This window comes from Ornithorhynchus anatinus, chromosome 16 (genome assembly GCF_004115215.2).
Source record: "Ornithorhynchus anatinus isolate Pmale09 chromosome 16, mOrnAna1.pri.v4, whole genome shotgun sequence".
Taxonomy (NCBI): domain Eukaryota; kingdom Metazoa; phylum Chordata; class Mammalia; order Monotremata; family Ornithorhynchidae; genus Ornithorhynchus; species Ornithorhynchus anatinus.
This window is the reverse complement of record NC_041743.1, coordinates 3,575,218-3,588,254: the sequence shown is the minus strand read 5'-3', so window position 1 is coordinate 3,588,254 and position 13,037 is coordinate 3,575,218. Positions and strand designations below refer to the sequence as shown.

The following is a 13,037-nucleotide window of genomic DNA, read 5'->3' as shown; positions in this document are numbered from 1 at the left end:
GACTGTATCTGTTACCGATGTGTACATTCCAAGAGCTTAGTACAGTGCTCTGCACACAGTAAGCGCTCAATAAATACTATTGAATGAATGAACAAACACATACGTGTGCACTGAGGATGATAATACAAACAATAATTATGGTATTTGTTAAGCACTTACTAATGTGCCAGGCACTGTTCTAAGCGTTGGGGTAAATACAAGGTAATCAGGTTGGACCCAATCCCTGTCCCACAGAGGCTCACAGTCTTAATCCCCGTTTTACGGATGAGGGAACTGAGGGCCAGAAAAGTGAAATGACTTGCCTACGGTCACACAGCAGACAAGTAGCAGAGTCGGCATTAGAACCCGTGACCTTCTGACTCCCAGGATGGGTCTACGCAAATACTACAGATGGCGGATACGTTGATCCAGTTAGGGTCGTTCGGGAAGGCTTGTGGAAGCAGGTGAGATTGTGGGCAGGCTTTGAAAGGGGGGGAAAGCTTGGGTCTGTCAGAGTCGAGGATGCAGTTTGTTTCAAGCCGGGGGGAAGGAGTGTGAGTGAGGTGACGGAGCTGGGGGAGATGAGAGCATGGCAGAGTTGGAGGGTTGCCTTTTCATTCATTCAACCGTATTTATTGAGCACTTACTGTGTGCAAAGCACTGTGGTTAGAGCTTGGGAGAAGACAACAGAACAACATATTCCCTGCCCACAACGAGCTTACAGTCTAGAGGGGGAGAGAGAGTTTAATATAACTATATTACAAATATGGACATAGGTTCTGTGGGACTGAGGGGGGATGAATAAAGGGAGCGAGTCAGGGTGATGCAGAAGGGAGTGGGAGAAGAGGAAAGGAGGGGGGGGTTAGTCAGGGAAGGCCTCTTGGAGGAGATGGGCCTTCGATAAGGCTTTGAAGTGGGGGAGAGGAAAGAAGAATTGTCTGTAGGATACGAGGAGGGAGGTCGTTCCAGGCCAGAGGCAGGACGTGGGAGAGAGGTTGGCGGTGATATTATATATATATAGTAAATATATAATTATATATATACACACTATATATATATAATCATATATAATTCCAGAGAGAGAGAGGGCAGAAGTGGTGGGCTGCTTTGGTGGGATTCTGTATGAAGCTCTGCTCCTCCCTCACCCCCAGAATCAACGGTTCACCTGAAAAGACACACCAAAATCGGGTAGCCCTGCTTTCTGATCGACTCTCATATAATCTAGGCTACAGCTAGACTCGGAATGGAACAGAAGGAAGAAGTCATCCGGGGCAGAAAAACATCATCCTTCGAGAGCCGATCCAAGATCTTGAATGAGTGATGCAATTTACGTTGACACCAAACCGCTTTAGGCTTCCAACTGGATTCTCAGCAGCTGAGACAGTCATAGTGATTTTTTAAATTTTTTTTGGGGTGTGGGGGGGGTTTGGTCAACTGAGGCCAGCAAGCAGACCAAAGCTGAACGTGGCATGACCCAACAGGATATTTTTAAACAGCTTTTGTCTACTTTACCGGTGAAGTTTGTATACCAAAATAGCACCACCCAACTCCTGACTTACCCTTATGGCAAAGAATACACTGTAAATTCCATTTTTTTTAAAAAAAAGCACAGTCGGATAAGAATCCGAGTCCTAATTATGAAGGATGGAGAGGTGTGTGGGGCGGAGGGCGATGGGGAATAGCGGGGAGGGAGCCTTCCCTAAGAATATAGAGAAGTAAAATGAAAAGCACAGATAAATCCCGCAACCGCATCGGGGTTTAGAATCTGATCCACTGGCAAGCTGATCTCAATCGCAGCTGTCAGAAGCCATCACCACCTGCAGCCCGTGCTCTTGGATCACAATCGCTTCAATATTCAACTCCACCGAAGCCGACGAATCTCAGAACGGATCTCGGCACACGGCACCGAATGCCAACAATAAACATCGTCATTATCGGCGGAAAACCTCCCACGCCAAGTCTGGCTTTTTTAAAGCCGCCATAAGATGAAAGTGACTTGATGGGTCTTTGCCCTGAAAATGATGCTTTTTTTTTTTTTTATGGTATTTTTTATGGTTTTATGGACCAAGCGTCGTACTTCGCGCCGGGGGAGATACAAGTTCATCAGGTTGGACACAGTCCCTGTCCCGCATAGGGTTCACAGTCTTAATCCTTGTTTTACAGATGAGGTACCTGAGACACAGAGAAGTGAAGCACGGCAGAAGAGCGGAGGAACCGGGATTAGAACCCGGGGCCTTCTGACTCCCAGGCCCGTGCTCTACCTACTAGATGTCACGGCTTCTCATTCTTTTGCTTGAATGTTTAGGGTTTTTTGGTTTAGTTTGGTGGGGGAGGAGGGGTTATGGTATTTGTTAAGCACTTAATATGTGCCAGACGTACTAAGCGCTTGGGAGGGTACAATCTAACAATAAACAGACATTCCCTGCCCACAGAGAGCTCAGAGTCTAGAGGGAGAGACAGACGCTAATATAAATTCCTCATGCTATCAACTTTGCTTCATCATCCATCAAAAATCAATCGATGGCATGTATTGAGCACTTACTTGGTGCAGAGCACTGTACTCTGAGCGCTTGTGAAAGTGCAGTGCAATAGAGTGGACGGGATCGAGCCCTGCCTACGGGGAGCTGACAGTCTACAGGATCCTCACCCAATTTCTTCTCCAAAAAAGTACTTTCCTGGACACTCAGGGCCTCCCCAAATTCTGCTGCCGTGCTAGGCTAGACTATAAGCGCGTTAGGGGCAGGAAATACGTCTGCTGATTCTGTTGTACTATCCTCTCCCAAGCACTTAGTACAGTGCTCTGCACATAGTAAGCCCTCAGTAAATACGAGTGATTGATTGGCCTAGTGGAGAGAGCCCAGACTGGGGAGTCAGAGGACTTGGGTTCTAATCCCGACTCTGTCGACTGCCTGCTCGGGTGTGACCTTGGGCTTCGGTTTCCTCGTCTGTAAAATGGGGATTCAATGTTCTCCCTCCTACTTAGACTGTGAGTCCCTGTGGGACACGGCCTGTGTCCACCCTGATGATCTTGTAACTACCCCAGTGCAAAGATCAGTGCTCGATGGAGAGTAAGCACTTAAATACAATAATAGTGAGGTTAATAATCATAACCACGATAATCTCCTTCCCCCTTCCTGCTTTAGGTCATCCAGGTTTAGCTCGCCCGCCAGCAGTTAACTGGGTACCCTTTTATCATTTCTTCTACCTACAGCCCATCCAACCAAATCAGCGGGGGTGACTGATATTGCTGATCGTGATCCCTGCCCTCAAGGATGGCTCAGAGCACGGTGGAGTGGATAGAACACAGGCCCGGGCGTCAGAAGGTACTGGGTTCTAATCCCGGCTCTGCCACTTGTCTGCTGGGTGACCCTGGGTGAGTCACTTCGCTTCTCTGGGCCTCAGTTACCTTATCTGTAAAATGCGGATCGAGGTTCTGAGCCCCACGTGAGACAGCGACTGTGTCCAACCCGATTTGCTTGTATCCACCCGAGCACTTGGTACATAGTAAGTACTTACATACCATTATTATTATTATTATTATTAAAGTCTAGTGGGCAGGTATCTGGGAACAGTGGCCAATGGAGGTGAACACCAGGGCCTTGAAGCAGCGTGGCCTTGTGGATAGAGCCTGGGCCTGGAAGTCTGGAGGAGGACCTGGGTTCTAATCCTGACTCTGCCACTTTTCTGCCGGGTGACTTGGGCAAGTCATTTCACTGCGCCTCAGTTATCTCATCTGTAAAATGGGGATTAAGACTGAGCCCCATGAGGGGACACGGACACTGTCCAACCTGATTAGCTTCTATCTATCCCGGTGCTTAATATAGTGCCTGGCACGTGGTAATCACTTAACAGATACCATTTAAAATAAAAAACCAAGAGGTGGACAAAGGAAAGAAATGACCTTACGCCAGCCTGATCTCAACCTGATGCTTTTCGGCACTTCTGGCTGACTTGCGAAGAGCCAGGGCCTGATATCAAATTCCCTGAAGGGCAGCTGGCTCCCGGGTCAGCTATTCTTAGCGCCGTTAAGACGCTGCAGAAAGCATGAAACCTTTCCACCGCGCCACCAGATCCGACCCGAGCGGGCGAGACTCGGTTCCATTGTATCTCCGGATCGTGACCGTGCGGCGTGGCCTGTACCGAACGCTTGGGGAACTACAATACCACCGAGTTGGTAGACGCTATCCCAGTCGCAAAGGAGCTTACGAGGAACGGAAATAATTCTAAGACTACCTATTAAACACCCACCCTCTGAATGATTTTTCTCAGTCACCCTTTGATAATCAATGGCATTTACTGAGCGCTTACTATGTACAGAGCACTGGACTGAACACTTGGGAGAGTACGATTCAGTAGAGTTGTCAGACGTGTTCCCTGCCCTCAACGAGCTTAAAGTCTAGAGGGGGGAGGCAGACATTAATATAAATGAAAAACTTACAATATATAATTTGACGACAGGTACGTTAGTGCTGTGGGGTTGAGGGTGGGACGAATATCAAACGCTCAAAGGAAACAGATCCGAGTAGATGATCTTACCCCTGAATCGTAACTGCCGTTCCCACTTTCTTCTGAAGAATAACGGGATTGAAAGGAAGGCTGCATACTGTTACTTAACTGGAAAGTGTCCCCGGACAGGGCCCCTGTTTTCACCCAGGCGGCCCGCGTTTGACTCACGGCAAATGACAGTGCTTAGTACAGTGCTCTGCACACAGTAAGTGCTCAGTAAATAGCACTGGTTAAGTTGCCAAGAGATCGGGAATTAGGTAAAAACGCTAATCCTGTCCTAAGGACATCAAGAGCGGCCTCTTCGCTTTAAAGAGCTATTCCCACGATTTAAAGAAGAGACGCTGAAATCTTGAGATTCACTGTTTTATTCTACTACTAAACAGGATCCTTAACTGTGGTATTAAGCACCAACATGCCCAAGCACTGTGCTAAACGTAGAGGCAGACTCACAATAACCAGATGGGACCCAGTCCCTCTCTCAGTTTATAAGGAGAAGAAGAACAGGTAGAACAGAAAAATCCCCATTTTTCAGATGAGGAGACTGAGGCCCAGAGAGGTTGAGTGACTTTCCCAAGGTCACCCAGAAGGCAAGTGGCAGAGTTGGGAACAGAACCCCAGTCTCTCAACTCCCAGCTCTGTGCTCTTTTCACTAGCCCGTGCAGCCTCTCTACTTTATAAAAGTGCTCTTTAAATGCCACAGGACATTTCTTTCTTCCTCTTAAAATACGCGCACAAAAAAAAGCCGGCCTTACCTTTCGGCTGTAGGGATTGCTAATTACCAGATTGGTGTCATCTGAGCCCGATAAAATATATTCCCCCGTGTCATTCCAACAGATCGTATTCACCTAAAACATTAAGCATAAATGTCAATTGGCTTTAAAGAAGAGGAAGAAATTAAGGCAATTAACTGTGCTCGCTTGATCAGTCACAATTAACACCAATACCACTTGAAATTCTAAGAGAATGAACAACTTAAAATTTGCAAAGTTGAATTATTTACAATGCCTCCTAAACATGTGGAAAAAGATTATGCCGACCTAATAAAAATGGGTAATTTCTGCCCACGTCCTATCAGAAAATGCTACCCACAACCGTGTCCTTGGGCTGCCAAACCCGTGAGAAAGTTGGCTACCGTTGAATATTGCAGAGAAAACAGAAATTACAGTAAATTAAATTAAAAATTAAAAAAATTAAAGACCAAGAAAATCAGGTACTCAATGAAACGAATCGCGTTCTAAGTGCTTAGCCCAGTGCTCTGAGCACAGTGAGTGCCCGATAAATACCATTAAATGATTCCAGAGAGCTGCCTCCTTCCAACGGTACCCCAAAACCACGGTCAATGATCAGGGTAATTTATAAATACAACTCTGCAGACGAGCATTAGGACAAAACTGAGTGAGATCTGGCGGCTCGAGAGGCTAAACTTCCCCGACGCGTTAGTGCCGAGGTAAGATTTCAGCACTAAGAACACAGGGCTTATGTGTAAACCGAAGGCCTACTTCACTCAAATTTAGAATCTCCCAGCTTTGTGTTTTTAAACGGAATACTTCAGATCCCCTTCCACGCCGTTTCTAAATCTTTAGGTCTCGAGACGAGGCAGGGTGGTAACTTACACAGCCATCGTGCACATTCAATGTTGCTTCAAGTTTTAATCTTTGGATAAATTCTCTTCTTCCTGTCCAAAACAACAAAAAAAGAGATTAGAAAGAAAATGGGAGAACTATTCAAACTGGCACAATTTTTCAAGCTCCTTAGTGGCAGGAATTGACTATCCCTACTCTTTTTTTAGCGGACTCTAGACTGTAAGCTCCTTAGGGGCAAGGAACAAGTCCGCTAATTCTGTTGCACTGTCCTTTCCCAAGCGCTCAGTCCGGTGCTCTGCACATAGTTAAGCGCTCAATGAATGCCTCTGAGAGACTGACTCTCCCAAGCGCGTAGTACAGTGCTGGGTCCAGTAAGTGCTCAACAGATGGACCCGGGGTCACCAAGGAAGCTAACGGCTCCGGGAATCAGAAGATCTGGGCTCTATCGATCGATCAAAGGTATTTATTGAGCACTTATAATAATAATAATGTTGGTATTTGGTAAGCACTTACTATGTGCAGAGCACTGTTCTAAGCGCTGGGGTAGATCCAGGGTCTTCAGGTTGTCCCACGTGAGGCTCACAGTCTTAATCCCCATTTTACGGATGAGGTAACTGAGGCACAGAGAAGTTAAGTGACTGGCCCACAGTCACACAGCTGCCAGGTGGCAGAGCCGGGATTCGAACCCGGGACCTCTGACTCCCAAGCCCGTGCTCTTTCCACTGAGCTACGCTGCTTCTCACTATGTACAGAGCACCGTACTAGACTCTCGGGACAGGAGAATAGAACAGAATTAGTAGACGTGTTCCCTGCCCACGAGGAGCTTACAGTTGAGAGGGGGAGCCAGTAATATAAAGAATTTTATGAGACGATTTTTATGAGGAGCAGCACGGCGTAGATGAAGCGCTTGGGAGAGGACAGAACACGGGCCTGGGAGTCGGAAGGTCATGGGTTCTAATCCCAGCTCCGCCGCTTGTTGGCTAGGTGACCTTGGGCAAGTCACTTCACTTCTCTGGGCCTCAATTCCCCCAACTACAAAATGGGGACTGAGACTGCGAGCCCCACGTGGGACAGGAACTGGGTCCAACTCCTATCTACCCCAGCCTGGAACACAGTAAGCACTTAAATACCACAATTGTCATAATAAAGAAATGTGCCGGATGTGTACCTAAGTGCTGTGGGGCTGAGGGAGGGGGGAAGAAAACGAACAAATCCACGCGCAAGGGCGAGGCAGAGGGGCACGGGAGAAGACGAAAGGAGGGCTCTGTCGGGGGAAGGCCTGCTGACGCCGGGCACTCAGCGGTCACGGCTTCTGACCGCAGACCCGCCTCAAGTGTCCCACGAGGGAGTCCCGAGAACCCGGCTGGCTGACGTCGGGGGCGGAGACCGGGGTGGCCGCCGGGCTCAGCGCCCATCCATCATTGTTGACCCCGGGCTACCATCGCTTCGGCTGCCAACCGGTCCTGGTTGTGTGAAAATTAAAAAAACAAAAAACCCACAAACCACAGCAGGCATGTGCCCGCCTGCCAGCTCGCTGCCGTCCATGCCTCAGCGGGAACAAGACTCTCACGGATGAGACAAGGGGCATGGGTAACAATCAGTCATTCAATGCTATCAGAGCACTGTACCAATTGCTTTTTTTTCTTTAAAGCTATTTGATAAGCGCTTACTGTGTGCCAGGCCCTGAGATAGAGACGAGCTCATCAGGTTAGAAACGGTCCATGTCCCACACCGGGGGATCACGGTTTCAATGCCCATTTTAGAGAGGAGGGAACCGAGGCTCGGAGAAGTGAAGTGACTTGCCCAGGGTCGCACAGCAGCGGGAGAGACGGTAGACCCGATCCCCGCCCTCGAGGAGCGATTCCTTTTGGACTTGAAGTTCTGCCAGCAAAGTCACATCCGCTGTCCCTCACGGGAGACTCGAGTAGGATAAGGCTGAAGCAGAGTGCCTATTTATTGACGCGGTATCGGGGCTCGTGTCTACCATCCCTATTATATCGTCCTCTCACGAACGTTCAGTACAGTGCTCTGCACGCAGTAAGCGCTACACAAATACCACTGATCGACTGCCTGATCGAGGAAGCCACTTGCTCTATAATCAATCCCTCCCACAGCCAGAAGCAGCACGGCCTAGTGGAGAGAGCCCGGGCGTCAGATGGACCTGAGTTCTAATCCCGACTCCACCACTTGCCTGCTGTGTGACCTTGGACAAGTCTCTTCACATCTCTGTAACTCAGTCACCTCATCTGTAAAATGGGAATTAAGACCGCGAGCCCCTCGCGGGACCGTTTCCAACCTCATTAGCTTGTATCCGACCCCTCATTTAGTACAGTGCCTGGCACACAGTAAACGTTCGACAAATACTATGGAAAAGACATTTCTGCATTCGAGAGATGTCTACTAGCCCTTCGGGAGTGAGCGGATATTAACCTAACAGACTTCTCTTTCTCTCCAAGCGGCACCCTGAGTATCTGCAGCAATGATAATGATGGTGATGGTACCACAGAATGTGAAACCGACGAAAACAGCAGTAATTGGATTCGGAACAATAATAATGATAACAACGGTATTTTTAAGACTCTACCATGTTTCAAGCACTGGGACAGACACAAGCTGTGAGGTGAGACACAGACTCTATCCCACATGGGGCGTTCAGTCTTAAATCCCCCACGTTCCAGATGAAGGAACCGAGGCTCGGAGAATAACTGAAATTATGGTACTTGTTAAGTGCTTACTATGTGCCAAGCACTTTCTATGCACTGAGGTAGATACAAAGTAATCAGGATGGACCCAGTCCCTGTCCCACATGGGGCTCACACTCTCTCCCATTTTACAGATAAGGCAACTGAGGGCCAGAGAAGTGAAGCGACCCGCCCACGGTCACACAGCAGCCAAGAGGCGGAGCCGGGATTAGAACTCGGGTCCTTCTGACTCCCGGGCGTTGGCCCTTTCCAGTGGTCCAGGAACACTGCCCTGGAACTCAGCACTGTATTGAGTGTTGGGGAGTAGATGGAAGTATATGAGGTTAGACACAGTCCCTAACCCATGTGGGGCTCACAGTACGAGCAGGAGGGAGTAGGATCGAATCCTCAGTTTACAAATAAGGGTGATCTGGGAAAGAGGCGGCAAGCGGATGCCTCACTTCTCAGAAGCCCCTGGGGCCTCACGCCTTATCTCAAGCTCGCAGACACCTTAGAGGCTGGAGGGAGCAAATGGAAAAGTTGATAGGACGGGGCTGGGGGGGGGACGGGGACCTCTGAGATCATCCATTCATTCAATCGTATTTATTGAGCCCTTACTCTGTTCAGAGCACGGCACTAAGCGCTGGGGAAGTACAACACAACGATAAACGGCGACCATTTCCTGCCCAAAATGAGTTTACACTTGAGCACCAAGCCTTCCACGAAGTTTCAAACAATCAGTGTTATTTACTGAGCGCTCACCGTGTGCAGAGCGCTGAACTGAGCGCTCGGGAGAGGACACGATAAGTTAGCGGACACGTTTCCTGCCCACACTGAGCTTACAATCTAGAGTTTCAGGCGAGGGAGAGGGTGTGAGCAAGAGAATTGACAATGGGGTACAGGTTAGCCGGAGAGGGGCAAAGAGTGCAAGCTGGAGAATAATGGGAGAAGAGAGTGGATAAAGAGGAGAGAGATGACTGCCTTAAAGCCAACGATGGCCACTCTTTATTGTGATACTGTACTTTCCCAAGCGCTTAGTACAGTGCTCTGCACACAGTAAGCGCTTAATACGATTGAATGAAACGGTCAGGAGTTCCAGTGTGATGTGGAGAGGAATGAGCAGCCACTGGAGAACTTTGAAGAATGGGAGAATTTGGGTCCCCAAATTGGGGGACAAAAAGACCGGTGAGCAAACTGATCCAGGCCAAATGTTTCCTTAGAGGAACCCACGGCTACAGTGGTTAAGAACTGAGATGGGAAGCTCCCCGAGGGTTTATCGAGTCTACCCACTCTAATGGACTCTCCCAAGAGTTCGGTACAGTCTTCCACACACAGGCCGTATGTTCAAGGCTTGGGATCGTGTCTACCGACTCTAGTGGACTCTCCCCGGCCGTCAGAACAGTACTCTGCATATTATAAGTGCTCAATAAATACCACGGATTGAAATTTTAAATTTTTTTCTGGCATTTGTTAAGTGCTTACCATGTGTCAAGCACTTTTCTAAGGACTGGGGCAGATATGCTAATCCTGTTGGACACATTCCCTGTCCCACCTGGGGGTCACAGTCTTCATCCCCATTTTACAGAGGAGGTAACTGAGGCCCAGAGAAGTACAGTGACTTGCTCAAGGTCACAGAGCAGACAAGTGGCGGAGCCAGGATGAGAACGTGGGACCTTTTGACTCCCAGGCCCATGCTCTAACCATTAGGCCACGCTGCTCCTCTTTCTGTGCTAATTTCTATGCTAAAAGCCTGGCAGAACCTTAGCGGTCATCTTACCTTCAAGAGGCTGTAGAGGATGACACTGATTTTTAAGCAATACGGTTCAGAAAGATTCTGAAGCAGCCAGTATTAAAGTCAGGTTTGCCAGGTGCAACAAGTCTAGACAGCTTAGTTACCTGTGTCAAGCATTCCATTTTCTTGGGAACAGAATACCGAAAGAAAGGGCTTAGTCTATCACTGTTTGGCTGAAGTAGGAACTGAAAATTTAATAAGCATTCTTTAAATCCGCCCTTTCCATCCAAATCGCTACCACGGTAATAGAGTCACTCATCCTATCCCGCCGCGATTACCGCACCGGCCTCCTCGCTGACCTCCCTGCCTCCTGGCTCTCTCCACTCCAGTCCATACTTCACTCCGTTGCCCGGATCGTCTTTCTACAGAAACGTTCGGGACACGTCACTCCCCCTCCTCAAAAATCTCCAGCGGCGGCCCATCCACCTCGATAGCAAACAAAAACTTTCCATCACCTCGCCTCCTCCTATCTCACCCTGCTTCTCTCCTTTTTGCTAACCTTCTCACTGTGCCCCCAATCTCGTCTTTCTCGCCACCGACCCCCGGCCCACGTTCTGTCTCTGGCCTGGAAAGTCCTCCGGCCTCAAATTCGCCAATTCCTCTCCCCCCCATCTTCAAAGCCTTCCTGAAGTGCATCTCCTCCAAGAGGCCTTCCCAGACTAAGCCCCACTTTTCCTGTTTCTTACAAGGGAAGATGCCCCTTGTCATCCCACCTCCATTATCACCACCAGCCCGGAGAGAAGCCACTTGCTAACGACTGTTGTTCCAATCACCTTCATCCCTCTTTGTACCTTAAATTTTGAGTCCCCTGAGGGACAAGGGCTCTGTCAGTTCTAATTATACCATACTTACTTTAGCCCAAGGGCTCAGCACAACGGGAAATATTTAGTACCTTGAGGGGGACCGCAAGCCACAAGAGTTAAAATGACAAAAAGGCACCCTCCTGTCCTCTACTTAGTGTGCTACCTAAACTTCGGCAACCTGAAGTGAGAAGTAGAAGGAACAACAGAAAAGCTCACAAGGTTTAAAAAAAAAAGCAGGCCTGATCATTTTAAGCTGGTGACACGGGACTGGTGACTTCACCAATCTAATAATAATAATAATGGTATCTGTTAAGCGCTTACTACATGCCAAGCACTGTTCTAAGTGCTGGGGTGGAGACAAGGTAATCAGGTTGTCCCACGTGAGGCTCACGGCTTTATCCGCATTTTACAGACGAGGGAACTGCGGCACAGAGAAGTGAAGTGACTTGCCCAAAGTCACCCAGCTAAGTGGCAGAGGCAGAATTAGAACCCACGACCTCTAATTCCCAAGCCCGGGCTCCTTCCACTAAGCCCTTCCCCATTTCCCTCTGTTCCCCCTTCCCCTCCCCACTGTGCTCATTTGTACATATTATTTATTACCCTATTTATTTTGTTAATGAGGTGTACATCTCCTTGATTCTATTTATCTTCCTGATGTCGTCTTGTTTCTGTTTTGTTCTGTTTTGCTCTGCTGTCTGTCTCCCCCGTTTAGACTGGGAGCCCATCACTGGGGAGGGACTGTCTCTCTCTCTGTTGCCGAATTATACGTTCCAAGCGCTCAGTACAGTGCTCCGCACATAGTAAGCACTCAATAAATCCTATTGCATTAATAAGCCACACCGCTCCTCCACCACGATCACCAAAGCGAATACTACGCCTAAGGAAGATTTCTAAAACGGAGGAAGCCTGGGTCAGGATGATCCCGGCACGTTCATAAACTCATATCATTTCCCAATCCTCGAGCAGAAATAGAAACAGAAAGGCTCATGCGAAAACCCACTGATAAGGAGCCTATTTTCGCCGCTCCGATATCTGAGTGAGACCCTAAGGGCCACCCCTAAATAAAAATGGAAAGTCAACGTTTAAGGTTTCGGCTTTCCTCCGCCAAAGTAACGGGGATCGATGTTGGGGTGGTTTTTTTTTTTTTTCTGAAAGCACAGCATGTTCAAGTTGCTAAGTCTCAAAAGTACATGATTCTCCGCCTGCCTGGCACCTAGTAAGCGCTTAAGATATACCATCCTTATTATTATTATTGAGATGAGATGCCCACAGCCTGGAAACATGCTCGGCCATTACAGGAGAAAGAGCGACTGATGTTCCCCACCTGGTTGTTGTCTTGAACCCCCCTCCTTTATCCAACCCGGCTCCAAACCCGTGAACCCATTTTATTTCCATTTGAACCGATGTGCCATCGACGGGGTAACCACCCACCCTCCGCCAAACGGTCGGTAACCAGCAACCAACCGAACTAGGCCAGAAGTGAGACAGGTGTGGGAAGGGCTTTTTTTTTTGGGGGGGGGGGGGGACACCGATTGGACGGTTTGGCTCGTCTCTGGAAGGCTTCGGTGGGGGGCAAGACCCCAGGGGGCTTCTCAAGGCCGCAGGGTTTGGTTGGAGGGCCCGGGCCCTTCGGGGTGCTGGGGGTCCGGAGGAAAACAAGGGGGGCTTGGGGCGGGAAGGCGGCTGGGTTTGG

At 48.8% G+C, this 13,037-nt stretch overlaps 1 protein-coding gene across 6 annotated transcripts in view; it reads right to left on the bottom strand.

The window, feature by feature from the left end:
* Positions 1-13,037, bottom strand: part of DCAF6 (DDB1 and CUL4 associated factor 6) — a 76,432-nt gene that overhangs the window by 62,259 nt on the left and 1,136 nt on the right. For all 6 annotated transcript variants that reach the window (XM_029080753.2, XM_029080754.2, XM_029080755.2 and 3 more), the window contains exons 2-3: positions 6,099-6,160; positions 5,238-5,330 (exon numbers count right to left, since the gene is read on the bottom strand). In XM_029080753.2, coding sequence (XP_028936586.1) covers positions 5,238-5,330; positions 6,099-6,160 — 155 coding nt within the window. The remainder of the gene's footprint in view (positions 1-5,237; positions 5,331-6,098; positions 6,161-13,037) is intronic.